At 39.9% G+C, this 27,622-nt stretch overlaps 2 protein-coding genes across 7 annotated transcripts in view; one reads left to right on the top strand and one right to left on the bottom strand.

The window, feature by feature from the left end:
* The window catches only part of MTOR (mechanistic target of rapamycin kinase), a 67,400-nt gene that overhangs the window by 6,180 nt on the left and 33,598 nt on the right, over positions 1 to 27,622 (top strand). For 4 of the 6 annotated variants that reach the window (XR_009960588.1, XM_062593613.1, XM_062593616.1 and 1 more), the window contains 21 exons: positions 267 to 453; positions 622 to 750; positions 2,006 to 2,250; positions 2,478 to 2,693; positions 3,222 to 3,427; positions 3,951 to 4,073; positions 4,430 to 4,519; positions 4,612 to 4,704; positions 5,214 to 5,348; positions 5,707 to 5,836; positions 6,041 to 6,291; positions 7,149 to 7,190; positions 8,263 to 8,349; positions 8,817 to 8,984; positions 9,259 to 9,371; positions 9,786 to 9,948; positions 10,202 to 10,294; positions 11,029 to 11,175; positions 11,950 to 12,092; positions 13,227 to 13,389; positions 13,534 to 13,679. Coding sequence is in view for 5 of the 6 variants with exons in the window: in XM_062593613.1 (XP_062449597.1) it covers positions 267 to 453; positions 622 to 750; positions 2,006 to 2,250; positions 2,478 to 2,693; positions 3,222 to 3,427; positions 3,951 to 4,073; positions 4,430 to 4,519; positions 4,612 to 4,704; positions 5,214 to 5,348; positions 5,707 to 5,836; positions 6,041 to 6,291; positions 7,149 to 7,190; positions 8,263 to 8,349; positions 8,817 to 8,984; positions 9,259 to 9,371; positions 9,786 to 9,948; positions 10,202 to 10,294; positions 11,029 to 11,175; positions 11,950 to 12,092; positions 13,227 to 13,389; positions 13,534 to 13,679 (3,070 nt within the window). In the remaining variant the exon portion in view is untranslated. The remainder of the gene's footprint in view (positions 1 to 266; positions 454 to 621; positions 751 to 2,005; positions 2,251 to 2,477; positions 2,694 to 3,221; positions 3,428 to 3,950; positions 4,074 to 4,429; positions 4,520 to 4,611; positions 4,705 to 5,213; positions 5,349 to 5,706; positions 5,837 to 6,040; positions 6,292 to 7,148; positions 7,191 to 8,262; positions 8,350 to 8,816; positions 8,985 to 9,258; positions 9,372 to 9,785; positions 9,949 to 10,201; positions 10,295 to 11,028; positions 11,176 to 11,949; positions 12,093 to 13,226; positions 13,390 to 13,533; positions 13,680 to 27,622) is intronic. The other 2 variants (XM_062593615.1, XM_062593618.1) reach the window with 1 other exon arrangement.
* ANGPTL7 (angiopoietin like 7) lies at positions 15,742 to 21,607 on the bottom strand. The gene is made up of 5 exons (XM_062593465.1): positions 21,226 to 21,607; positions 19,432 to 19,535; positions 18,911 to 19,105; positions 17,825 to 18,023; positions 15,742 to 16,756 (listed from the first exon to the last, which is right to left on the bottom strand). Exons 1-5 carry the CDS (start codon positions 21,605 to 21,607, stop codon positions 16,587 to 16,589), a joined length of 1,050 nt encoding a protein of 349 aa, XP_062449449.1. The 3' UTR covers positions 15,742 to 16,586.

The raw sequence follows: 27,622 nt of genomic DNA on the forward strand, positions 1-27,622 counted from the left end.
GGGTACTTTAAGTTTTGCCAGCTATAAGATATAACAACATGAATAAGAGTAATGAGTGTCCTGGCTTTCTGGCATGTAAAGGTGGATGGCAATGGATTGAGCCTCTATTGCCTTAATCTATGCTTGATTATCTTTACAGACCTGCCCAGTTATTTCTCAGTAAATGCTGAATTCCGCAGCTGTTTTCAGGTTGTCTAGATTTCTAGACTGAAACTTTATAAACCTAAAGGAACTCCAATATCTGTCTTGTTTTCTCCTGTGGACAGCTGATCAGTATCTTCCAGACACAATGAACCATGTTCTCAGTTGTGTGAAGAAGGAGAAGGAGCGAACAGCAGCCTTTCAGGCCTTGGGTTTGCTTTCTGTAGCTGTGAGATCTGAGTTTCAAGCTTATCTGCCAAAAGTCCTTGAAATCATAAAAGCAGCTCTTCCACCAAAAGACTTTGCCCACAAGTGAGTATGTGAAAGTTGTGAAGTACGTGAAAGGAACTGAAACACTTGTTCTTTGTGTTGTTGGGATCAATTTATCATATTAAACTGATAACACAGAACTCTGAGGAAAGATGTTTGGAAAATTACAGCTCCTCTTATTTAATTAACTTTTATGTGGACCCTTTCTAGGAGGCAGAAGTCGGTGCAAGTTGATGCCACAGTCTTCACCTGCATTAGTATGCTGGCACGAGCCATGGGGCCAAGCATCCAACAGGACATCAAAGAACTTCTGGAACCTATGTTGGCTGTGGGCCTAAGGTAAATACAAGGCACATAAGCACATTTTTATGTTAGCCACTGGATGGCATTGTTGGCCGTGCAGAAAGATTGTGCATCTTTGAGGGAAAGGACCAGTAGTTACAACCTGACTTGAGAAGCAGGTTGACTTCTTTTAACCACTTTGGAAAAAACCCCATCAAATGTTTTTCTAGCAAACATTTAGAAGCCATAGTGTTGTTTGTCCATCAGTGTTGGGGGAAATGATGCACAGAATAGCTTGTGTAGAGTAGATTTCAGAGCGTTCCACCCGTTCCTTCCAGAAAATAAGGTGAAAATATATGTTGTGTTATGAGATTGATTTTCTTTATTGAGAAAAGAACAAGAAGGGCAAATCTTGATGTTCCAAAAAGCTGACAAATAGTACAGAGCCTCCTACCATAGCTGTAGCAGGCCATGTTACTTCAGCTGCCTTAAGTGCATTTGTGTTAAGATTGAGAATGAAGGTTATTTCTTTTAAATGATCTGTATTGCTCTTTCAGAGGGATAATCTGTTTTAAGTGGTATGTATCCCTCGAGTTACTTAAGAACATTGATCTCTGCGTAACAAAATCTTTTTGAAAAAGACCTAGTGAACTCAAAATTGATGTCCCTTACTTCCCACCATTCAAACACCTTCACCAACAGCTTGCAAAAATTCAGAAAGCTTCTGAAAGCTGGCAGATTTCCACCATATCAGATTAACAGGGAAAGAGAGCTGAAGCACTGAATACTTGCGCCTACCTTCTTTCATTTTAGCGTGCAAGTCTGACAATTCCTATTGTCAGAAAATTTCCTAACTCATATTGCTGTGAGAAAGCATCTAGAGAGCATGAAGCTACCTAGAATAATGTTGCCCTCTGGAAGTGCATTTAGTTGCCTTTGTGTCTAAACAGCACAAATGAGGAATCACTCGGATCTGTAACCATGTTCTGCTGTACGTGAAGTTTTGGAGAATTGTTAAAAATGGCTCAGTTGGACCAGTCCCATCTGGACTTCCACCATGCAGCTCATTCTTGGTATTACCTGACTGTGGTCATATGGGCTGGGATCCACGCAGTTTGCTCACTAAGTTTATTGAAGAAACTCGGGCTTATATGCCTGAGTTCATACAAGTACCACTATGTTTTGCTGGCAGCTTTTGGTGTAGTTTGTGAATGCCCACAATTATCTCCTGATAGGCAAAGGCATAAATAAAAAGATGAAGGCTTCTTCTTGCTTTTGTCCTAATGACTATCTGCTTGCCTCTTGCTTTCAGCCCCGCTCTCACAGCTGTGCTGTATGACTTGAGTCGTCAGATCCCCCAGCTAAAGAAGGATATCCAGGATGGGCTGCTGAAAATGCTCTCCCTTGTTCTAATGCATAAACCTCTGCGACATCCAGGCATGCCAAAAGGCCTTGCCCACCAACTGGCCTCTCCTAGTCTCACCAACATCCCTGAGGCCAGTGATGTGGGTAGCATCACCCTTGCCCTGCGCACACTGGGCAGCTTTGAGTTTGAAGGTAAGATATGAAATAAGGAAGCAAAGGGGTATGAGATGCACTGGCCCCTCTCAGAAAGCTTGCACATATGAACTAACAATGTAGCTGCATAGTGGATGTAACCACTAATGCTTCAGAGTGTATATAGCAGGTGTACTCTGAGAGCACTTTTTTTAAAGTATAAACTCCTGTTTGTAGTAACAACTGAACAGTAAAACCAGGTTAAACTCCTGTCTTTTCCTTTGTAGGCCATTCCCTGACTCAGTTTGTTCGGCACTGCGCAGACCACTTCCTGAACAGCGAACACAAGGAGATAAGGATGGAAGCAGCCCGCACTTGCTCTCGCTTGCTCACACCCTCCATCCACTTGATTAGTGGTCATGCTCATGTAGTCAGTCAGACTGCAGTGCAGGTGGTGGCCGATGTTCTCAGCAAACTGCTTGTGGTGGGAATAACAGACCCAGGTTAGTGTGGGGGCCAGAGAAAAGGATTTTCCTACCACTTGTTAATTAGCGTGCCTGAGCAAGAACACTAGTGCAAAGTGCTCAAACTGTGCCCTTGGTAATTCTTTGCTCTAGGTAGAGTCTTGAGATGTCTTTTCCCATTGTTCTGTGTTACTGCCTTCACTCTTGTTGCTCAGGAAGGGATAGGTCCCTTTTGTTGAATCTTCCTCCTTGATTTTTTTTTGATTCTTTTAGTTGTAGTGTGGTCATTTGAGACAAATTCATTTTCTGCATACTGGCTCCAGATACTAGCTGTAGATGCAAAAGATTGGTGTGCTGATCTGGGCGTTGTGGTACTGAGCAGTATTGAATTTGTTAGGATGTCTTATCCTACTTCCAGTGGGTAAAATACTGAGATCAGCACACTCATGCTGAGGAAGCTCTTTACATTTCCCTGACATGAAGGGTTTTGGAGGCCAGGTATAAACAGAGACAATAATCAGAACAGGAATTTTTCACATCTGAAGACGAACAAATGTGTTCTTGCAGACCCTGATATACGTTTCTGTGTGCTGGCTTCTCTGGATGAGCGATTTGATGCTCACCTGGCCCAGGCGGAAAATTTGCAAGCTCTTTTTGTGGCCCTGAACGATCAAGTATTTGAAATTCGAGAGCTGGCCATCTGCACTGTGGGTCGCCTGAGCAGCATGAACCCTGCTTTTGTCATGCCTTTCCTGCGCAAGATGTTAATTCAGGTAATGAAGAGGGATGGCTGCAGTGGAAATGGAGTACTTTGTAACTGAGATTGAGATGATGGTGTTAAATCAGACTACCTAACTAGTGAGCATGTCGGGGAATATCTCCATTTCTGGAAGATACTTGTCACCCAGCTTAATGGATTTCAGGAGTTCTTCTCTAGTGGTAGATGTTTGAACTGAATCTCTAGGAACGTAAGAGGAAAAAAAGGATAGTAGTGACTATTGCTCCCCGCATTCATGCTTCCTTCTGCCTGGAGTGCTTTCTATATGTACTGAGGGAAAATGTTCTGTATTGTTTTTAGGTTCATGGATAGCACCACTTCATAAAATTAGATCTGTTTTGAGGTCATCTATTCCATTTTGTATTAATTAACTTTAGCTGCATTTAGACATAACTGATGGGGTGCTGAGATTTTTCTCCTTCTATTGGCATTGGACAGCAGAAGAGGAAATCTTTGCAAAGTATTTTTTGCCTAACTTTATTGTGCCTGTTCTTGTGCTTCTGTTGTCTTTTCTACAGATTCTGACAGAGCTGGAACACAGTGGTGTGGGCAGGATTAAAGAGCAAAGTGCCAGGATGTTGGGTCACCTGGTTTCTAATGCTCCACGCCTCATTCGTCCATATATGGAGCCAATACTTAAGGTAGATTTCCTGTTGATTTTATTGGAGTGAGACTATATAGCAAGTGGATGTATCGCTCTAACCTTTATCAGGAGCTGCAGTTCTTTGCGTTATCATAGCTGTAAAAATTAGATTGGAGTGGCTGTTATCCACAGTAGAGTATGTATGTGACAGCGTGACCTAACTTGATTCTGGATTTGTGGAAACTTTAAAGTTTGAGAAACCAGGGTATTGCCAACTCTTGAAAAGCTCACTGTGTTGCAAGTTGAGCCCCTGTAACATATCTGATGTAAAATAAATGAGAGAGCATTTTGAGCACTATATGTAGAAGGAGTCTTCTCAACACATTCTAATTTGTTCCCCCTATTACCTACCAGGCACTGATTGTGAAACTGAAGGACCCGGATCCAGATCCAAATCCAGGGGTGATTAACAACGTCCTAGCTACCATAGGGGAACTTGCACAGGTAGAGGTCATGCAGATATCTCTGCCATGCTTGTCAGTTGTCCAACTTTCAGCAATGCTAGATGAAGGACTTCAATTTTGTCTTTTCAATAGGTCAGTGGGCTGGAGATGAGGAAGTGGGTGGATGAGCTCTTCATTATAATTATGGACATGCTGCAGGATTCTTCCCTGCTGGCTAAAAGACAAGTAAGTGTTTGACAATTATATTAAACTGTGCCAACCTCTGTGAACAAAGCTGTAGTGAAATGTCCTTGTGTCCCATCACAGCTGCTGAAATGAACCTTTGAAACACTTAATCTCTCTCCTGCGGTATGTTCAGTTATGTTAAAGTGTCAGGTCAGGGATTGCAGTGCCTTTCTTCTGTGACATTCCACAGGATATGTTCATTAAAATAAAGAAAGGAAGCAGTTTTTACCGGAATTTTACCAATAAAACAGACTCGTTATTGGTGCCTATTCAGATTACATCTCTGAGTGAGAGGAATTATGTCAGTCACATAATTGTTGATTATTAGCTGCTTTACTATAGCTTATTAAAAAAAAAAAAGTGTAGAGGCTTTTGAACTGTGGACCACAGGAGGCAGTGTCATGCTAAAATGCTCAAAGAGGCTTTAAAGAAGATGAACAACTCATGAATCAGGATACATTGTAACTTCCCTGATCAAAACTAATCTTCTCTGGACTTGATCATTCCAGGTGGCTCTTTGGACACTGGGGCAGCTGGTGGCAAGCACTGGTTATGTTGTGGAACCATACAGGAAGTACCCAACTTTGCTTGAGGTGCTTTTGAACTTTCTGAAGACTGAGCAAAACCAGGGCACGCGCAGAGAGGTATGAACATGAAGCTCTCTCACAATCATATCTAAAAGCTTTTGAAAAAGAGAAGGCAATCAAACAAATAGATTTCTGAATAGATTTCTTTTTTTTTTAAAAAAAGTGAAAGATCATTGTTGTGGCTGAGAGAAGTACATTAAGCAGAATTAAAAGAAAATGGAAATATGAGTCAGTGAAAGGACTGCCAGCAGCTGAATGGGGGGGGGGGAGGGGAGATGTTTTCTCCATTCAGTCGTCATTGTACTTCTAGATCTTGTTTCCTCATCAGCACCTTTCCAGACCTCTGCGTTCATGTTTGACTTTTGTCTCTGTGATACAGTTCTGATGAATTTTCTTCTTGTTTCTCTCATATCAGGCTATTCGTGTACTAGGTTTGCTGGGGGCTTTGGACCCTTACAAACACAAAGTGAACATTGGCATGATTGACCAGTCACGAGATGCTTCAGCTGTCAGCCTTTCGGAGTCTAAATCCAGCCAGGATTCTTGTAAGCACCTGAATTTATTTGTGAAGTGGATAATTTTGTGATGTATAAACATGCCTTGATTTCATTACCGACTTGTCTCTTCCTCTTAACAGGTTATTAATGTAAATCTGTTTCACCTAAGGTGAAACAGATTCAGGTGCTCCTGAACTGTGGTATTGGAGTGCATTTAATGTATAATTTGTGACACTGCCTTGTTCTTCCTAGCGGACTACAGTACCAGTGAGATGTTGGTGAACATGGGAAACCTTCCCCTGGATGAGTTCTATCCAGCTGTCTCTATGGTGGCACTGATGAGAATTTTCCGAGACCAATCCTTGTCGCAACACCACACTATGGTAGTTCAGGCCATCACCTTTATTTTCAAATCCCTCGGGCTGAAGTGTGTGCAATTCCTGCCCCAGGTCATGCCAACATTCCTTAATGTAATACGGGTTTGTGATGGTGCCATCCGAGAGGTGAGTGTACTAGAGATGACTCTTCTCCCTTCCCATTCCACTGTCCTAAAATTAGAATCCATTTAAAAGAGAACATGACTGGCTTCAGCATTCCTGTGCTATGTTTTGTTGCCAACCATGCTGCAAAAGTGAGGTACAGCTCTGCTTTTTCTCTCCTGTGAGCATTTGGCAGAATATCCAATGGAAATTGTTTTTTTGCTTCTTATCAAAACAGCTGCTTTTGAGCATATTCCTTAAGTGGTCATTATCTGGTTCTATTTCTTCTTCAAGCTGATCTAGTTCAGGAAAATAGCCTGTGCAGCTTCCAAAGCTTTTAGTGATTTCTACATTAATGCACTGCTGCAAACAGAGTTATTAAATAATAGAGTCTTTAAATTACTGATGCAACCATGTACTTTGGCTCATCTGTGAGGAGGAAAATTCAAATTTTTACAGTCTGCTAACATTTCAAGCAGTGTGGGTGGTGATTCCACAGCAGCGCTTCTGCTTCCTTCCCACTTGAGTTGCAGTTTTAGAAGGAAATGAGAACTGTGTCAGGTTAAGAATGGGCATAGCGTACATCTAACCAGAGATGGCTATTGTTTGCCAGGCTTTTTCCTCAGGCTCTGAAAACCATCTCTAGGGTGGGAAGGGTAGTTTGCGCTACTTTTGTACTGTGTTTTATAGGTGGGATGGGTGCTCCCTTTAGCAGAATCCCAACTCTGCTGTAGAACTGCTGTTTTCTCCCAGACTGAACTATTACTCAGATTGGAAGGAAAAACGCCTTATGTGCCTGGGTTGGCTGAACTCCTAGACCTGACTGATCTAACTTGCTTGAAAGCTATGCAGTTGTGCACACTCTGTTTAAAAATTTTCAGGTAAAAGAAGATGGTGAAAGTGTACTGGGGAGAAGAGCTGAGGTGGGTACACGTGACATTAAAGCCTAAAGGAGGCAGGTCCTTGTCCTGTATCTAAGCAATCTCTCACAACACTAAAAAGGAGACAGTGCAGGAGCTCAGGTTCACTTTTGTTAAATACAGATGTGCTGCTCTCACTGAGGAAGCTGATTTTATTTCTTGGTTTTCACAAAAACCAATACTCTGTTTCTCCAAGCTCCACTTTGACTGTATTTTGTCACTATAAATAGTCTTCATATACTGCATGGAAAAATTAAATTTAATAGATGGTTTTTATATATATATATACACACACATATATAAATATACACATATATTACACATATACATATATATATATATATATATATATTCCTATTTTCTCAGACAAAAAAAAAAGGATATACATTCATTTGTGGACAAGGAGATTTGACCCACATATTGTTTCCTACCAATCTCAAAAATAAAATCATTGCCATGAGTGAGTGCATATGATTGTGTAGGGGAAAAAGGAATTACAAAACTCTCTTGGTATGTATGAATAAAATTGTCTCAGTCAAAATTCTTCTATGGTGCAATTAGTCATCTTTCAAAAAAAATGCCAATGGTATATCTGAAAAGGACCAAACTCTCTTCCCCAGTAACTTTTCACCAATATATCTTGGTGGGGATGGGAAAGAGTACAGAAAAAGTATCTTAAAATGTGTGCCAATTTGGCTTACAGACAGAGGAAAAAGATTAGGGGCTAAATTTTCAGAAGCATCATTCAAACCTAAATTACAAGCTGTTAGCCCAAACACCAAACCTTCAGCTACCACAAGCCTGTTTTGACACAAGAATTTTCTTACCTAGATCCCTGTTTGTGTGCGAGACTGTCTAATACTTTGAGTTTATAAAATTTTGGATGCAAATTTAAAATAAGAACCTAGAACCTGAGCTGATGCTGCCAAGAATTTAGCCCCAGACTTTGAGCATATGGTATCTATGCATGCTGTTTGGTGAATGAGCTTGCAGTTGGCCCTTGAAGCATAGTTTACCCAGAGTTACTCTGTTGTTTGGATAGCTTTATTGATCATTACTCATTTCTTCTTTCCAGTTCTTGTTCCAACAGCTAGGGATGCTAGTGTCCTTTGTAAGAAGTCATATTCGGCCCTATATGGATGAAATCGTCACCCTTATGAGAGTGAGTTCAATCTTTAAGCCATCAATTTAGTGTCAAAAATGTGCATAATGATTCAGTCATTATCAAATTTATTGATTACTTTATAAATTTGAATGAAGCATAAAACTCCCAAGCGAATTGCATGTATTTGAAGCAACAGCTAAATGATATGTGCACATTCTTCTTAGTAATTGAAATAAGAGCAGCTCCATAAGAGCATGTGGGTTTTGTGCACTTAATGCTTTCAGGAACATTTTAACAAGAGTTGTTTGGAGTCCACAAGTAGGTTCTACTGAGCCCTGAAGACCCTAAGTATTAAAAAAATACAGATGAAAAATGCCAATTTAAATAGAGAACTGTTTAAGGGAAGTAAAGTTCTTCCCTGCAAGTTTGAATTTATCTAGCGACTGTCTCCTGCAGATTGTTTTTCTTCTAACTGGTACAGCTCATCGAAAGAACTGTTTAATTTCTTCATTTTCCTTCTACAGGACTTTTGGGTCATGAACAACTCCATACAGAGCACAATTATTTTACTTATTGAGCAAATTGTGGTGGCTCTAGGAGGCGAGTTCAAGCTCTATCTGCCTCAGCTCATTCCTCACATGCTACGGGTCTTCATGCATGACAATAGCCAGAGTCGTATTGTCTCTGTCAAGGTGAGTGGGGGAAGCCTCAGCTAGTTGGCTTGGTATTGCCTAGGCATGTACCTGCTTGATATGCATGCTACACACAGCCTTCCCATGCTTTTGTGTGTGTTGCAAGCAAACTGGATAGGTACGGTTCAGCAGTGACTTGGAGTAAAATGGTTCAGGCAATACTCTGTTTAAAGTGTAAAGTGTAAAGTCAAAGAAAGTCTTTTCACTGGAGACTGGATTATTTAAAATGCATTCCTTTCATGACTTCAAGTTGTATTGGGTCCTCTCCTTCCAGCTATTGAATGCAATCCAGCTCTTTGGAGCTAACCTGGATGACTACCTTCATTTGCTACTACCTCCCATTGTAAAGCTATTTGATGCTCCAGATGTGCCCATGGTGGCTCGCAAGTAAGTGTCAGTGGCTTTGCATTCTCCTTTCTCTTCACTATCTGGTTCCTCAGTGACTGCTCTGACCCTGTGTAGAATGAAATGCTGCTTAGTTCCTTTCACAGCTTTTATTTTCTTTATGCTTAATAATATAGAATGTTAATTTCAGTTGGATGTCACCACACTGTTGTTAGCTTTTCTTGGATATAGACTTTTACTTTTTGGTTCTCACCTGCCAGTATTTTAGTTACTGCAACTTGCAAGATGTCCTGCAAGTCTTGGCCAAAATAATTAGCATTCTGGTGCTGTGTTTTTCCTATTACTGCTGATGCCTAGGAGGTCTGGATATGAATTGCTGGTAATTTTTACGTCATCCTGTTTCTCCTTACACCTTGAGAGATAACAAGTCTTGTCTTCTTTTTGCGCTGACTTCAGAGCTGCTCTAGAAACAGTGGATCGCTTGACAGAGTCTCTGGATTTCACTGATTATGCTTCAAGGATTATTCATCCTATTGTGCGAACACTAGATCAGAGCCCTGAGCTACGAACAACTGCAATGGACACACTCTCATCTCTTGTTTTCCAGCTGGGAAAGAAGGTAATGTTCTTAAGTGTGAAAGCTTACAAAGGAAGGAACTGCCTCAAAGATCAAGGCTTTAAGGTTGAGTATTTGTAATACAGTCGTTCTGGATTTTTAAGAAAACAGGTTTTCCATCTCTTGGTTCTGGAATCAGAGTTATTGGGATCAATTTTTCAGAGTCAATTTCTTATAAGAACAATGAAATGAAGGTGAAATTTTATTGCTTGTGGTGAGGCTGAGTAAATAGCTTTTGATGCTTTCCCCTGTACAGTACCAGATTTTTATCCCGATGGTGAACAAAGTTCTGGTGCGACACAGAATTAACCATCAACGCTATGATGTTCTTATCTGCAGGATTGTTAAGGTGAGTTGACAATAACTGTTTGCATGAGGATACTTGGGAATGTTTTCACATTAAAACTGATGTAGCTATAGACTGTTATATGTAGTAATCATAAAATGAGAACAGTTGGTTTATTTGTATGATAAGTATAAGTTTTCTTATGAGACTTTTGAGATTGCATTAGGAAAGTTTGTATCAGTTGATGTCAATTATTTCCTACAGAAAAATCACTGAATGTTATAGGTGGGAACTTCAACTTGTAACCAGTCTTGTACTTCTCTGTCAGCAGTCTTTAAATGCTGGATTTTCCATATTGTTTCCACAGTGTCATGGCTTAAGAGGACCTGTTCTCTCTTGATATTTTTTTGTTGTAGGTTCCATATTTCAGAAACTCAGTAATTGCTTTGAAATCTGATTGATGTAGGACAAGCAGCACACTGCTGTTCTGGACTTACTAATTAGACTGATAGGCTTATTAGTGCTTTTCTTAAGGAATATTATTTCACAATGGTATATTATTCTCTGCCTTTTAACAGTAGGAGCTAAGATTTCTTAATAGTTTTCTGAGTAGAAATGGAGCATGTTTTGAGGTCACGAGTTTAAGGTGTAATAATCAGTATTAGGAAACACTGTTTCTTTTCCAAATAGAGCTGTAAAATTGGATAGTGTCCTGACTTTGTCACAGGTTTTAGCTTGTGTTGAAAACTGCTTTTGTATGTGTGGGTGTGGTCTTCATTGTGAACCATTTGTTGCAGGGCTATACTCTTGCTGATGAAGAGGAGGATCCGCTAATCTATCAGCATCGAATGTTGAGAAGCAACCAGGGAGAAACCTTGGCCAGTGGTCCTGTGGAAACAGGTCCTATGAAGAAATTACATGTTAGCACCATCAACCTGCAGAAGGTAGGACTGTAGAACTCTACACACGATAAGTTTGCTACTGAAGGGAGGTGCTATTTGGTTTCAAATAAGGAGGTAGTCGAGTGCATTTAAATAACATTTGCATTTCTTTTCTATTGCTGGTTCTGTATAAGGCAGGTAGTGCTGAGCACTTTACAAATAGGAGCAACTGAAATACCAGATTATATAGGACCATGAAGTAATCTTGATGCTTTTTCATTATGTAAAGTATGAGCAAAACTTCCTTCTTTGCAAGAAATCATCTGTAGCTTCTACAGACATCTATATCAGGGCCTCTGCCTTTTTTTATAAACTGCTTCTCTCATATTTTAGTGTTTGTTATATTCTCTGGAAGCCAATGTACAGCTTGATAAATAAGAACTGGCTATTTGGACAGTACGTGCATGTACCACTCAGCTCAGTAGGAGGATGGATTGGTTTGAACCAATTTGAAAAATGTTAATCTAAACACACTAGGTATTTTTAAGCTGATGCTTCAACTGTGGCTTCAACTGTTGGCCCCTTTTTGTAGGGGAAGAATTATTCATGTTAAATACTTGTCATGTCATGACAAGAATACATTTAAGGTAGATATCTTAGAAATGAGGCTGAATTACTGCAGATCATCTCGTTATGTTAATTGTATTCAAGTAACTGAAAAGGGAATCTCAGCTGATGTGATTTGGAGCTGTGAAGTAATGCTATCTATTGATGGATTTCTGCTGCTTTTGAGTCGTGGTTCATCTGGTAGTTGAATTGTCTTGCTTTGTATTACAGGCCTGGGGAGCAGCAAGAAGAGTCTCCAAAGATGACTGGCTGGAATGGTTAAGACGACTGAGTTTGGAGCTGCTGAAAGATTCCTCCTCACCGTCCTTGCGTTCATGCTGGGCCCTGGCTCAGGCCTATAATCCCATGGCTAGGTAGAGTAATTCTGTCTTTTTCAGACCACTTGAAATTGCAGATGCAAGCCAGATAATATGAGGAAAAAGAAAGTTACTTAAAAGCTCTTGTGTTCCTTAAATAGAGGTGATTCCTGCTTTGGGACAAATCAAATAGTTCACAACTTGATTTCATTTCCAGCCTTTCCAGTTGGCAGCTCCTTGATATGCACAAAATCTTTCAGTGGAATTCTGCGTATTAGTTTAGAAATAACACAAGGCACATAAAATTGAAGCTGGAAAAATATCAGAGTATGAAATAGTTTTTAGGATCTGCTGTGGTAGATAAAAGTTTCTCTGTGGTTTTTCTATTGCAACCAGTATGTCTGGAGTAACTTGGAGTTTCTGTAAGCAGTTTGCTTGTTTATCTCTTCTTGATGATGTACACTTGTCATCTCATTGCATAGGAATATGACTGCTACTGTTACAAAAGCGTTTGCTTGTTCCTACTTATTTTTTTTTTAATGCAAGTTTTAACATTTATGAAATGGTGTAAATAGCATCATAAAAGGTCAGCACTTCCTGGAGAGACAGAAGCACTGTTAGTGTCCTTCATTCATACCTGTAAATGCATCTCAAATCCATTCCAGAGTATTTCTGCAAGTGACAAGGACTGTCTCTGTATCTTTTTTCATCCTTTTTCTTTTCCTTCCTCAAGCTTTACCAGTAACACAAACAGCTATTGCAGTTGTTTAGTGAACATAAGAAATATACGCATGTGGGGAAGTGGGGGGCACGTGTGTGTCCAGTGAAAGTAGTTCTCTAATGTCTTGTTACATTCAACTGTGATCAAAATCAGACTAGATCTGGTTCCTCAAGGCAGAAGAGCATCCGAACTGCTATGAAGAGCCATTTCTAGCCTAAAATACTTGCTAGCATACGATGGTGCAGTATTAGCGTAGTATCTGATGCTAGCATGTATTTTTAAAAGTAGGTCTCATAAAGTTAACTTTTGTACTAAATACTTAATAAAGACTAACTACCATGTATTGCAGGTAAATGTGTAAATGCATTGTGTAGCTTGTTTTCTCTGAATAAAAAGAAAAGTCTATTGTCAAGAAGACCTTTTTCATGGATAATGAATCTCCATCTCTTGTTCTGTTTTCCTTTTCTCAGAGATCTCTTCAATGCTGCTTTCGTTTCGTGCTGGTCTGAACTGAATGAAGACCAGCAGGATGAACTGATCCGAAGCATTGAATTGGCCCTGACTTCTCAGGATATTGCAGAGGTCACTCAGACACTGCTGAACTTAGCAGAATTCATGGAACACAGTGACAAGGTAGAGATGCTGTCTGGGCAACTTTTTTCTAATGCTGGCTAACTGGCTGGTGCCGAGTGTATGAAAAGAATGTGAAGAGTTCGTGTATACTTTATTCTCCTTTTCTGTACTAATCCTGCTTTTGATTTATGTGCTCCCCTCCAGGGCCCACTGCCTTTGAGAGATGATAATGGTATCGTCCTCCTGGGCGAGAGAGCGGCAAAATGTCGAGCGTATGCTAAGGCCCTTCACTACAAGGAGCTGGAATTTCAAAAGGGTCCCACTCCAGCCATTCTCGAGTCTCTCATCAGGTAGGAACAGAATTGATGAGATTTGTGCTCTCACACCGGTACCCAAACTAGGGTACCATTAGGATGACTGTAGACTATTCTTAGAATTTGACTGTCTGCCACAAGGCTCAGTTGTAGGCTTACAGACTAACCTGCAGATGTGCTGTCCCACCTGTTGAGTTCTGCCCTTTTACTGTGTAATTAAAACTTTGATAGAAGCCACATTGTGTAGGAAAAGGTGAGAACTCTCGATTTCTACTTCTTGCCTCCAAGTTCAGTATAGGACTACAGACAGGCTATGACTTAGATGAAAGAGAATTCTGCACCTACAGATAATTAAGCCAGCCTAGCTGAAGTTCCTGTCAAAATTTCTGATGGAATTTTTCATCACGTAGGTTGGGCAAGTCCTATTCTTACCTAAACTTCATATGATTACATAGATATTATAACGAGCATGGGAATGTGTTGTGTCCTGAGCTTTGGACATTCCTGTGACTGGCCTAGCAAAGCTAGCTTAAAAATGATTTCAGCAGTTCACTTTGGGACATGTAAATTTAGAGAGCAGTTTCCCAAAATTTCTTGTTTATTAATCCAGGTGATAACATCTATGTAATGCTGTCAATTTTTAAAATACTGTTAGATCCTATTAACATCTCATGATTGCAGTTTGCTTTTTAATAGCTGTTGTTGGGCTACATTTGGCTCGTTTATGATTGTCCATCTTGCCATAGGGACAGGAAATGGGGCAGTATACTAGTTCTGCTCCTTTGGATGTTCATGTAGCGGCTTTATCTCAGTTATTTACAGCTGTTACCACCATGAAAAATGTTAGTTCTGAAATACCTGTGCAGTTAATAACAAAAGAAAGGCCTTGCAAAATGGCCATGGCCAGTCTCAAGAGTTTGCATATTTCATTTTCATCATGCAGACACGTTGCTACTGTCTCCATTAGAGCTTAAAAGTCTGACTTCAAAGAATGGACATAGAAAGGCCGGAATGAAATGTCATTCAGTCTTGGCATGCAAACTGAAATTCCTGAGATGGCTGAATATCCTTCTTTTTTAAAAAAATAAATAAATAAATAGATAAATTAAGGTCTTGTATGATAATTTCAGGAACCTTTTTGCAATTGCATAACTGAACACCTGCTTCTCTGCCCACCAGCTGTTCTGCTCGGTGGCACATCTGGTTTCAGAAAAGGTTGGATTTGGTACCAAAATACCTGATTTAAAATATAAATCTTAAAGTTTCATATCACAGGATTCCATAATCTGAGGCGGACAAATTGATTTTGGTTGGGCGAAAACTTAATTTTGTCTGTATTCAGTAGATTTTTTCAGACCTTGAAAGGTACTTCCTTGAAGTTATGCTTTCTTACTTTTCCCTCCTGTTAGTCTTTCATCCTGTGTCCTCTCTTATTTCTGTGAGAAAAATATAGAACTCAATGTATTCTTTTCTGACCTCAGTCACTTATACAGCTGGTTTTTTGTGTTTTTAAAAGAAGGAAATCAAGGAGCAAAGACTTGAAGTAAGGCAGGATTAAAAATGAAATAAAATTTATTAGAAATGGAAGTTCAGAAATTTAAAAAATCAATTTTATAGACCACAGTTAAAATAGTTCTAGCTATAGTTCCACTCAATTGGAATTTATGGAATTGAATAGTGAAACATATGTAAGGCAATTCCCAAGACACCTCTATCATATTTCACGCAAGACAGAACAATTTAAATTAGATTTAAGCCCTCTTTAAGGTGAATGAAATTAGATATATTACCTATAACCATCGTTTACAACATATTCAAGCAATGGTGTAGTTGCAGGAGGAGTCTTTTTTGACAATTATTTTCAACCCAGCATTATGTAAGGGAAAAAACATACTGATTTTCGATGTAAAATGTCCAGGAAACTTTCCAGGGGGTATTCAAAACAGATCTTAATATTGCTCAGTGTGGCATCATGCTATCAAACATTAATAACTTTTCTTTGGCATTTGTGGATTCTCTGGTATGTAGTAGTGTTTTGCTTATGAACACAATGTTTTAGGAGTTTGAGTTAGGGTTTTTTTGGTAGTGTAGGTTTTTTTTTTTTTTTTCTCTCTCACTGGCTGTTAGACTTACTCTCATATAGTACTCTTATGTTCTAAACTGAATATAATTTGGGGGCAGCCAAGAAAGCTGCATTGTGATTTATCAGTCTTTGTGGCACTATCATTATCCAGAGATCACCCAGCACATACGAGAAAATTCTGTCCTTCAGGTACTGTGTGCTGGCTGCAGCTCTCCATGCTTACTTGTGGCAGCAGCAAGAGATGGCAGTAAGACTTCAGGAGAGAACCTGGACAGTACTCATTTATCCAAATGTTTTGTGTAGCTTTTATGCTCCCAGAAAGTCATTTACTATGCACTCAAGAACGGTGTATCGGGGTACTTTCGATAAGGTATTTTTCTGTGATTAGAAAGCAATATGTCACTTTTGATATGAATCTCTCTTAGAAACTGAGTCGCCCAGCAATACTTCATCTAGACATTGAGGGAATAGCAACAAGGAGGCTTTCTTCTTACAGTCCCTGCCTAACTAGTTGAATGCTAAGCCAACCACTAGTTACAGTGCTAATGAAAGTGCGCTGGTAGGTGTTCTGAAGGCGCTGTAAGTGCGGGAGGTATTTAGCCTTCTGTTCTAGCCTATTCTAACACAATATTATCCTTTTGGAAAGAATCTTAAGAGGAGGAGATAAGTTTGAGCCCTGGTAACATGAGTTGCTTGGCTGGTGTCTGCCTTAGTGTTTCTATGTGTACATAACCAGTATGTAGTTGTTGCATTAGCTCACATCCCAGAGGAAGTGAACGATTGAAGTGGCTGGTTTTGAGCAGGGGCCCACCTTCTGTACAGCGGTGTTGTGTAGCTGTACAGTCAAATATTGGTTCTCTCTAAGGTTTGAAATCCTCCGGCCGTATCTTCATCTCCACTCTTTTCAGGGAGTAGGTTGATCCATGCCAGCCATACCAGGTGATGCCATCCATGTTTTTGGTGTGTTCTCCTTTGCGGTAGTAAACCCCATTCAGGTTGGAATCTGTGCAGCAGTTGTACCAATATCCACCTTTTCAAAAAACAAATTAATAGATTCCTGGTGAGCCACTTTTTTTCAAAAAAACAAGTATGTTTTGTATTTTTGAATGTGAATTATTGCCCTTCCTCAGGGAAGAGGGGTGGACAGCATTTAATCCCTGGAGACTATATCTCTAGTAGCTGGCATTACCACTGAATTCAAAACTTAATATCTGCTGAATGATTCCTTCAAGAGTCCAGGCATATACTAAACACAGACAGGCATTACAGTTACATAGTCAAATTAGTCCAGTAGCTTTTCATTTAGCTGCTTTTTCATCTTAGAATGTTTCCATGCCTTTCTCTCTCTCTCTCTCTTTTTTTTTTTGTCTCTGACAGTTAATATAGGAAACTAACTTGGGTTCTTAGCTCAGACATCTTAAGGCAGTTGGAAGGTTTCTTGGCTCTGCATCTAAGCAGCAGTATTTTTTCATGAGGCCTATATATCAACATTTATAGTTCTGTGTTGTATGGGGACAGAATAGGAAATGAAAAGAGCAAGATGCAATGAACAAGAAACTATCTTTGTGACAGACTTAATATAAAGATTCTAAAATGAATGAAAAGAGTAACTTCACTGGCGCTCTTAATAGAGTCATAGTAAAGATTAGAGTAAAGATTGAACAGGAAAATAATCAAGTCCCTCACATCTGTATATTTTTGGAACTTGAAACATAATAAAAATGCAAGGAAAAAAAACTTTGTAGATATGCAGGAATAATTTTCTGCATCATTGAAATATCATCTGAGATAATCTGGGAGAAAAATCAAGTGTAGTGCAGTAGAAAACAGCAAGAATTGGTGAGGTATTGACTAAGGACATGAGAGCATACACTGACTCATTTGAGAAGCGCTCGTGTCTGTAGCACATAGGCTAGTTCTATGTAAATCAGCTTTAACTGCCGAATTTCCCATGTAACTGATGTGTGCTCCAGAAATGATCACTGCTTCCCTGATTTGCCACCCAGATGCTAGTTACTCAGAAAGATGGAGTCTTGGGCTGTTTACAGATCACCCAGGCAGCCTGCCCAGGCCAGGAAGGCGTCTGTGTGTGCTTTACCTTTACGGAACTGGGCACAGTCGTCCACGCACTTGTCGTTGTCCTTGTCCTTTGTGCTGAAGGCTGTGTTGTTGTGGTACCTTAGGGAGTCACGCCCTGTGTTGCCAGTGTAGTTCCCCACAAAAAGACGGTAGCTGTTTAATTCGTTGCTCAGGGTGAATTGTTTATATTGTGCGTAGCGTATGTTACCTTCCCAGTCCTGCCACAGAACAGTGAAGAGGAAACAGGTTCTGTTAGAGTAGTTGCTAAAAGACACTTCCTCTGTATTTACATACAGTGCATGCTGCATGTCTCTTCTCTGTCCTAGATTTTTCAGGTGTCTCTTAGAAACAGACTACAGCAACTTCTCTATGGGGGGGGGGGGGAGGGAGTTCCTGAGCAACCAAGTTGTTGTATTTGCAAGTTGAACCTGCACTGCTTTAAACCAGTATGAAAGAATACTGGTTTGGAAACCAGGTGTGCAGCTCTTGCATTCAACAGCCTTGACTTATAGTGTGCTACCTCAAGTCACTCTTTCCTCCCTGGAAGAGTCACTTTTAGATATAAAACCTTTCAGCACTCCCCCCTACCCATCCCTCATTATACATATCTCATTTTTCAAAGCTATTGTAGCAGCTGTAAACTAGTGCAAGTCAAGACCTGGCAGCCTTTAACACACTGTAGAGAAATTGTTTTGGAGTGAAGCAATGCGAACCCGCTATACACAGACTAAAAGGAAATGTTACAAAAGGCAAAGTCTTGGTATCTTTCAATCTTTATCAGACATCCCAGCGAATCTTTAAATTTGAGATGGTTAACAGTTTGATCTCTATTTCCACTGGATTATGCAGGATTTTCTAGAGCCCACAAACTCTCTTAGATGCAATCTGTATGCAGACAGAAAGTTGTCCTAATGACTTTATACAGTGGAGAGTATACATCTGTCCTATCCTTGAATCTATCACTAGGTCCTTCCTGTCTCCTTCTCTTCTTGTAACTAAAGCATGCAAATTGTTTGGTTCTGTGGAGATAAGAGACTATTTGCTTCTAGAGAATTACTTTGTACAAGAAGCTTTTCTTACTGCTGAAATGGAGAGTATTAATTACCTCCAACTCCACTCGCAGAACAGTGGGACGTCTTGAAAGCCGGTAGATATTTTCATTTCCTAGCCAAAAATCTCCCCGAATATTGCCAAATCCTTCCTTGTATTGCTTCCAGTCCCTATTGAAAGATGTCAAACCAACTTTGCGTCTTTGGATGACAGTCCAGCCACCTCCATCTGTTTCCATGTCACAGAACACCTGGAATGGGAGTGAATGCAGTGTTTACTTATCATTAGACTTAGTAGAGCGCAATGGTGTTGAAAAAGTACACCATGTTCCAGATTTCACCTGTTAAAGAACGTACTGCTTTAAGAGTTGTGGAAAAATTTTGACTGAACTGCTTTTCCCTCTCAAATGTACACTCATTCACTCCTCCCCCAAGTCTGCCTCCATAAGATGCCAATTCAAAGCGCAGGACATAACTCAATATGTGGTCTCCTCTTCCCTGTAGTAAGGCTCCAAGATAAATATTTTTTGATTATTGAAAAGACATGAAAAATACATTGTATACTGGACATCTTTACCTCTAGATCTGGACTCCCCAGAAATTCATCAGGGGGTAGCTTGTAAACACCAGAGATTCGGTAGTTCCTCTGATAAAGTGATGAACAGTCATAGACAGCATCTACTTCAATCAGAACCAGAAAATTAGAATCTGAACAGCGCAGTGCTCTGCTATATAAGTGGTTTCTGAAAAGCTTAGTTGTAGTACAAGTGGTGATTAAGTGAAGACAAACCTCACCAGGTTGTAACCAGTTCCTGAATGGTTAAGTTTTGATCAATGCATGCATTGGACAAAAGTTGCAAAAGAAGCAGGTTTCTCCCCCTTTTTAAACAGCGCCATGGAAATCTCCTATTTAAAGACATGCCTGCTTTTTTTCATGTTGCTGCTGTGTGCTAGGAGGTCAGATGGTATGTATTTGCTCTCCCCACAACCATTAAAGGCTTATTTGGCCTAATGGCCAGGCACACTGCAAGATGCTGGTTTTGATTGTGCACTTCAGCTGATCAGCGGAGTCTGTGAATGAGGCACATTTGCTCAGCACTTTTTGCTGTGCCTGTGACAGAGGGTAGTGATTTTTAGCTTCAGTGAATCTGTCAGTCTGTGCAAGCCTCCTTTTCTCTCTGTGCAGGATCTGACTTGAAGGCTGGTGGTGTGCACAGCTATTCTTCTCAGAGCAGATAAATTAGCTGAGGCAAGGCTTTATCCATCCTGGCAGCTTTCAATATAGTACAGACTAAATTGCTCTTACCTGGTGGAGTGAGACATAGTTGTTTAAATACCTTCTGGGCCAGTTTCTTCTGTGTGCTGTTTTACTTTTCCAAACCTTTATGACAGCTCCAACAAAAATCATTATGGTAAAACCTTTGTTTGTTTAAGACTTACTATAAACAGTGAGCAGTGTGTCAAAACCAATTAAGTTGTACTCTTTGTAAAGGACAACTTAGTAAATTTAGAAGTTTTGGGGGGCAGGGTGGGGAGGAGGGAAATACTGAGTTACAAAAGCAACTATATCCTGGATAACAGCATTCCCTTTAAGGAATTTTTAAAATGGAAATGATTTTTTTTTTAAGAGGGGGAAAAAAACTAAGCAAAACTTAATGATGCCTTTTTTTAACTGTTAAACTATTGTTTTGCAGGTAACTGAACTACAGAATACACCTGCATTCTATGTCTAGTGCAGGCCTGTGCAATCATTATATGCAGTGAAGTTTTCCCTCAGGGAAGAGAAAATTTTGAACAATTTAAATGCATTTTGGCTAGACTTAGAGTTTACATCTTGCATCATTTACAGTCTTGAATTTTTGAAACTTATCATTCAGACAATGCATTGGTTTTTTGCTCTGTTTCAGAGATAGTCATAAAGATACAATGTCCAGTAGTGCTTGGAAAGCATTTCTAATTGTTTTAACAACCTCTGGTCCCCTGAACAGCACTGTGGACTTTGAGGATATAACTGCCAGAGTCATTCTCTGACAAAGCCAGCTTCCTTTCTTTTCAGCTTGGTACTGTAGTGCTCAGAAAATATGATGTTAGACTGAGTCTCTCACTGCACAAATACAGTACCTGTTCAGCTCTTCCATAACCTGATATTAGATATACAGATATTAAAATACAGCTCAATTTTTGGAGTTTTGACAGATGAAGTGAACTATTCTTTTTTCAGGATTACCTGCCTGCAGAAATATTCTGACAACAAGTATTTAGTATGCATGCTCGCTAACTACATTAGTGGGACATGCTGGCATTAGGAGCTAGGGATTAGTTCATTTTGCGCATTAAGAGGTGCATCTGGGAGCTTGGACTCCCTCCTTACCAGCTGAAGTTTGTGTGACCGTCTGAGCTGCTTGGAGTTGCATAATGTCTATCTGGTTGTTCATTTCGGAGTATTTACTCTCGGCATCAATGAGGCGGGACTCCATCTGCTTGGTGCTTCCTTCCAGCTCCATCACCTGCATGACCACATTCACCCAGTCGCCCTCCTGCTTCTTGCTCAGCTCCTGCAGCATTCTGCTCAGGTTGGCCAGCTGCAGCTTGAGCTCTTTAATCTCATCGCAGCAGCCTGTCATCTTGGACTGTGCATTCCCATTGACTGTTCTCCTTTTAGGAGGCTTCTGCAGCAGTGCTGCTGGATAGATTGCCACAGATACTGTGATAATGCAGAACCACACCAGTGGGGTAGTGGATCTTGCTGGCATTTTTGCTCAGAGCAACAGGAAGCTTCCAACTGAATGCAGCTGGGGTAGGTATGAAACTGTCTGCAAGTGCTACAGCCAACTGGTACCTAGCTCTCTTCCAATGAAGTGAGTCTCTGAAGGTGGAGCCTGAAGAAGTGGTTTTTTTTCAGTCCCCTTCTGTAGGAGTCTATGAACTTTGGAAGTCTGTTTCAGAGCATCTTAAATACTTTCTTTTGTTTACCTCCACCCCCCCTGCAGCTATGTACAGCTTTCTGGCCCCTCCCAGTTCATCTGTTCCTATCAGGTGTTTATAGGCTGAAGTTAGAACAGACTGCAGCCAAGAAAATTTGGGGGAGCAGGGAAGACTGCACTCACTTTTGTCCTGAAGGTGTGGGGGAGAGGGCTAGGAAGTGAGGCGAGTTTCCAGTAATTGTTGCCTATTGGATTGTAGCCCTCTTGGTGACTAACTCTGGCACTTTAGTAACATGGGAGCGTTAGAGGTCCAGGACATGAAGGGGCTGTCCAAACAGGATAACTTATAATAGTTCAAGGAAGGTAACTGCCTGGCAAATGCCCCTAGCTGCAACAGTCCTACTAATATATTTCGCGGAAGTTGTAGGGGGGTGGCTCTGTGTCTGCGGTATTTCTTAATTTAGAGACTATTTTAGCCATTTCATCTGTTCAGCATCTGAACCTCCTCTCTTTGGACTTTGTCTCTGGAGTATTTATTTTGTAGAATTCAGTACTATTCTTCTTAGAAATGAGATCTCTAAGGGTGGAATGGGCAGAAGTCAAATTTTGTTTCTCTGTTTACTCATAGTGGAAGAGCAAGGGGACATTCAATAATGCTGGAAGACAGAGTACTTAAATTTTGACAAAAGGTGATGGGTTTTTTTGCAAGATGTGTTATCAGTCTGTCAAACTCCAGTGCTATGGAGGCTAGATTCTTAATACAATTTTGAGAGGAAAATACTTCTGTGTCCACAGTTATATCAAGTGTGGATTTAAGAATAAATTTAAATCTTCAAACATTCAGAGTATAGGTCAAATATCAGCTGGCTGAGATGGTGACTTCCAGTCTTCTCTTTTATATTCTTTAACAGTTAGAAGGTTGGTATAGCTGTTTGATCCTACAGTGGAAGCATTTTGACAATGGTGTACTCTTTTTCAAAACGACAATGGCTTTTATTCTAGATCCTTGCAGATACATTGTTTCTCCAGAGGCAGGTTGTTCTGTAAGTGCTCAGCACGTGGATTCTTGCATCTCCCTGCAAAGTTTCTGATTGGGAAAGAGATAAGGTAAAGATGAAGTGGTAGATGGCTCATACATTTGCTGCTCTGGAAAATGCCATAGCAGTTGATGTCCAAGGGAAAACGAAAAGCTCATCTTGCTCATCTTTTTCATTTTACAAAGAAAATGAGGATAAACAGAACTGAGCCATCCTGTACCATCTAGAATTCTTTCACTGGGCCAAGGAGACAGCAGGATTTCTGTTCAATCAAGATTAGAAAAGCCTTGTTGATCTGACAATCCACTTCAGAGCAATGAGAACACAAATTCTTGTAGGTACAATCTTTCTTGCCCCTCAGCTGTGTTACGCTTACTGCTAGATGTGTGTTTCCAGGTCTAATTTGTATCCCAGCTGGCTAATAGCTTTTCTGCAGAACAGCAGTGAAGGACCTTTTGCAGAGGATACAAAGATTTTTGGAAGATGAAAGCACCAAAGCATTGGAGGGGTGGAGTATGATTACAGATGTTGCCTATGCTGAATTTTCTTGGAGAGAGGAAGAGAGATCAGAGTTAGAGATCTCTGAACAGTCAGTGTGGATGTCGAGTTTTATCACGGGTGACTCTGTGTGCTGTACTTCAGGCAAAATCCCCTCTTGTCCGCAGTATTAGCATGCGAGGTTTCTGTGTGGTTTCGGTGACCTGAGATGTTGCCAAACTCCTTTAGTTGGAATGTCAAGTACTATACTATTTGGTGAAAGTACGAGGTCCTTGTATTTACAACAGACCTTTGGCTTCAGTTGCCTTTTCCAGAAGACCTCCATAGCAAAACTGTGTTTTTTACTTCAGAAAGTACCACTGCACACAGACAGAAGCTTGACCTTATTGTTCTGCCTGTAATCCTGTCTGAGCCTTCTTCCAGCTGGAGCTTCTGTCGTTCCCAGGGGCAAATTCTTCTCAGGCTTTCTGTGATGAGGAACATGTTTTGTTGAAGTTGGAACAAAGAATAGGACAGGCCAAACTCTCATTTCTCCACCCCAGAGAGCCACCCTGCTAATACCCCTATCCTGCTATGTACGACCCAGATCCACCTTGCTGCTGCTCCACCTTACCATAATCCTTTATTCTTTGTCCTGTAGTCTGTGAACCCTTCTAGGAGGGGCAGATCTGGAAGAGAGAAGATGCTTGTAGGTCCTTACATTCTTTTTTGATTTAAATTTTGGAAGGATCCAGGATTTAGACAAGCTCTTTGAAGCACTTAGTTACTGTCCTGTGTTTAAAAAAAAAAAAAAAAAAAAAAAAAAAAAAAAGGAAAGAAAAAAAAAAAACAGTGCAGAGGTCCCTGAATTCCTCCTCTATACTGAAGTATTTAAGTGGAAATGAGACAACAAGGGTTTTATTTTGGGTTCATCCCTTAAATTGTATCCTAAAGCAAGCCATCTGTCTTTTGGAATACTTTGATTTGCTTGTTTTAAAACAGAGGTGATACTCCTTTAGTCTTATCATTTTCTGTCTTGTACCCCGCCCCACCCCGTCCCTTTTCTCCCAGTAACAGTTCAGTATCATTTGTTCTGAAATCCTTCACTCTAGTTTTTCTCCATTAATAGGGGCAGCGTACATTTTGTATGCTGAGAAACTGTGCTACATGGCACCTCGAAAGATAAAATCTTAGTCAAGAACATGGGGCAAATACTTTTTTTACTTTATTAAGGATATAGGTCTGAAGTAGTTGGGAGATTTGAATCTAAACTTGGTTGCAGTTAACACACACGCTACACTTATGAAGTTGGTTGTTAGTTGATGTTACCTAATTAGGGAAGTATATTAATATTACTTAATTAGGACAGATGCATCTTGCTCCTGGAGTGCCAGATTAAATTGGAGGTGGGTGTAAATGACTGTCTTCTCTGGGGAGCGGTTCTGGTGGGTGTATGAGTTTTTAGCATATGTGAAGCTGAGATGAGAAGAAAAGCTACGTGCCCTGTGGCTATTTATTTGATTGCCAGTCATTGCAAAACAATGTGCATCCAGCAAAAGCTTAGAAACTAGCATTCCTGTTGCTTGCTGAGATGGCAAAGACTGCCCTCAGTCGTTCTCTGCTGGCAGATCCCAGGAAGTCCACACTCTGCAGAAGCTCTGTGAAACTCTGTGCTTCCTGCCCAGGCAGCCAAGGAGTGTGCGACTGCTCCGCTCTGGCTTTGAAGATGTTCAGAATGTTCTAATATGCACCTTGCTATAGTTTGTTTTTAATGACTAAATTCTTAGTAAAATCAAATAAAATTGTTGTCTACTGTAAATGTATATGAAGATATACAATAGGAATAGATGGAGCAGGTGAGAAAGGCCTGAGAAACAAACCACTCATGCAATTCCTGGAATGGTGTGTGATGTTTGCATTTCCTTAGTGCATCTTTTCTTCATATATCTATACCTAAAGATAATAGCTCTGTTTCAGCTTTTTTACATAAATATTTTCTTGGTAACTTTTTTCTTCCATTTTTTAACTGAACCTAGATAATAAAGAGTAGGTGATAAGAAACTTTTTGCAGCATGAGCAGGACTATCTAAGAATTTTATTTTACTAATTTTCACTGCCTTTTCTTTCAAAAGTCATGAATGCTTTTATTTGATTTGCAACCACTTATATCGACGTTGGAATCTGGCCACCTTTAATGCCTATAAGTGATATGATGAGCCCTTGCTGAAAAGGTGAAGGGGGAGCTTTTCTGGTCTGAAAGCAGTCAGTCATCACAACTGCTTATTGAAAACAACTCTGTGCTGGTATTGATTTCCCAAAACTACTGGTTCCCAGCATGGGATTACTTTTTAGTGGCATGATGGAGATTTGTTGTATTTGGGGTTTGCTAGGGTAGGTTTTTTGTCTTATTTGTTTGTTTTTCTGAAATTTGAATCAAGGGCTCAGAGATGTGTAAACAGAAATAAACCGTAGAATTGGAGAAACTGGCAAACAAACCCAATTCCCTGTGCCAGAGGATTATGTGTTCCCCAAAGTATCCACAAAGCAGCAATGCCTTCCACTTCTAATCCCACAGGCAAACTCTCCACAGTTCTTCAGAAAGAAAAACAAGCTTAATCTAGGTGGGTAATTTTTTTGTGAGATATGACAGCTTTTTAAACAGAATTATAGAGACTAAAAAAAGAAGAAATTAGCCTCTTGTCTAGACTTTGTGCACAAGCTGCATTATTGCAAAAATAAGGGTTCTTTACCAAGTTTTTTGAGATACTTTCTGCAGATAAAAAGTGTATATTCCCTCACAGAAGAAGGTTAGGTTTGAGACCACCAAAAGGCCCTGTTAAAACAAAGATTTTGATTTTGAGGTGTTTTGTTTCTTTTGTGTGTGCATGGTTTTTGTTTTTTGTTTTTTGTTGGGTTTTTTTGTTTGTTTAGAACCTTGGGAAGAATCCTGTCTGCTTTCTCTTCTGAGGTCTTAAACTTAATGAATTTTGAGTGACAGAGTATTGTTGGAGACCCTCAGAGATGAGGGTGAACTGGAAAAATCCAAGGACCATATAAAAGAGAATATTTCTAGTAAGTGTTAGACATTATGGCTAGGGTTGGTGGAGGAGAAAAGCTCATCATTTGAGTGCTTTTCCTGCTGAAGGCAGCTGTTACGGCAATAAAACTGTTTTTCATTCCCAATCCATGTCTGGATTTTGTTTAAATAGCCTTTGAAATATACAAGTGATAGGAGGGTATTTCTCTTAAATAATGTGCATGCTTGTTTTGCAGTTCTAGCTTGGAAGCTGGCTATGTTTTAAATATAAAAGTCTTAGATGTATAAAGGACTAAATGATACCTTGATAATCAGAAATTATATTAATGTTACCTTGTAGAAAAATTCAAAGACTTGAAAATTTTCATGCAAGATTTTTAGATCAGGGATTTTGTCAAGGATAGTCACTGTTTCCCATTACAATGTAGCTCTCTGCAAAATTTGGGGTGGGATAAACCCATTTAAAACTATTGATGGAAATCAGTTCTGCAGCTGACTAATCCTCATTTTGAAGGAAAACATCATGATCTGATGTTCTGTTTTGTTGGAGAGGTTTAAGCGTTTGGTTTGCTGCATACAATATGAAATCAGGTGGTAGGTATTAAACTGTGAAATTAGTGCATTTATTCAGTCTGTCCAAGTCTTGTTGCTAAGACTTGGACAATTTTCTTACTGCTGCAGTCTCCCATTTTAATTGCCTACCTGCAGACTGGAGACAGCGCTGTCTCCAAAGAGCTGCAAAGTCTTCCACTGTCTCCTGTGACTGCCTGTGCCTGTAGCTTTCTTTCATCCATCTGCTCTGATGTGTCTAATTAAGCAAATAATGCAGATGGCTTCTGTTTTGTTTAAAAGATTTATATACATATACATATGACATTTAAGAGACTTAGCTTTGAAATATTTTAGTTAAGAGTATCACTTTAATGAAAACAATTCATGAATAGCTTTACTTTCCTCCCTCCAAAACGCTGCCAGAAAAGATGTTGCTATCCAGGCCAAAATAGTGTGTCTTATATAACAATATTGAAGTATCATGAAAATAACTTAGATGTGGTAAATAGATACTGTTGAAGTGCATTTGGGATGTTACTTGTCAACATAACAAAAGGCATTCAGAGAGTATTAGGAGAAAGGCAGAAATGTAAGGCCTGTGCACTGAATAACCAATATTAACTGGATACTGCTAGATGTTTCTGAAGTTTTTCTTTCTAATTTTAAGCAACTGGAAGCATATTTCTTTGTATTCTTTTAATTCTGGAGATAAAAGCAGTCCTTAAATATCAAACATCCTAT

Source organism: Rhea pennata, chromosome 22 (genome assembly GCF_028389875.1).
Source record: "Rhea pennata isolate bPtePen1 chromosome 22, bPtePen1.pri, whole genome shotgun sequence".
Lineage (NCBI taxonomy): Eukaryota > Metazoa > Chordata > Aves > Rheiformes > Rheidae > Rhea > Rhea pennata.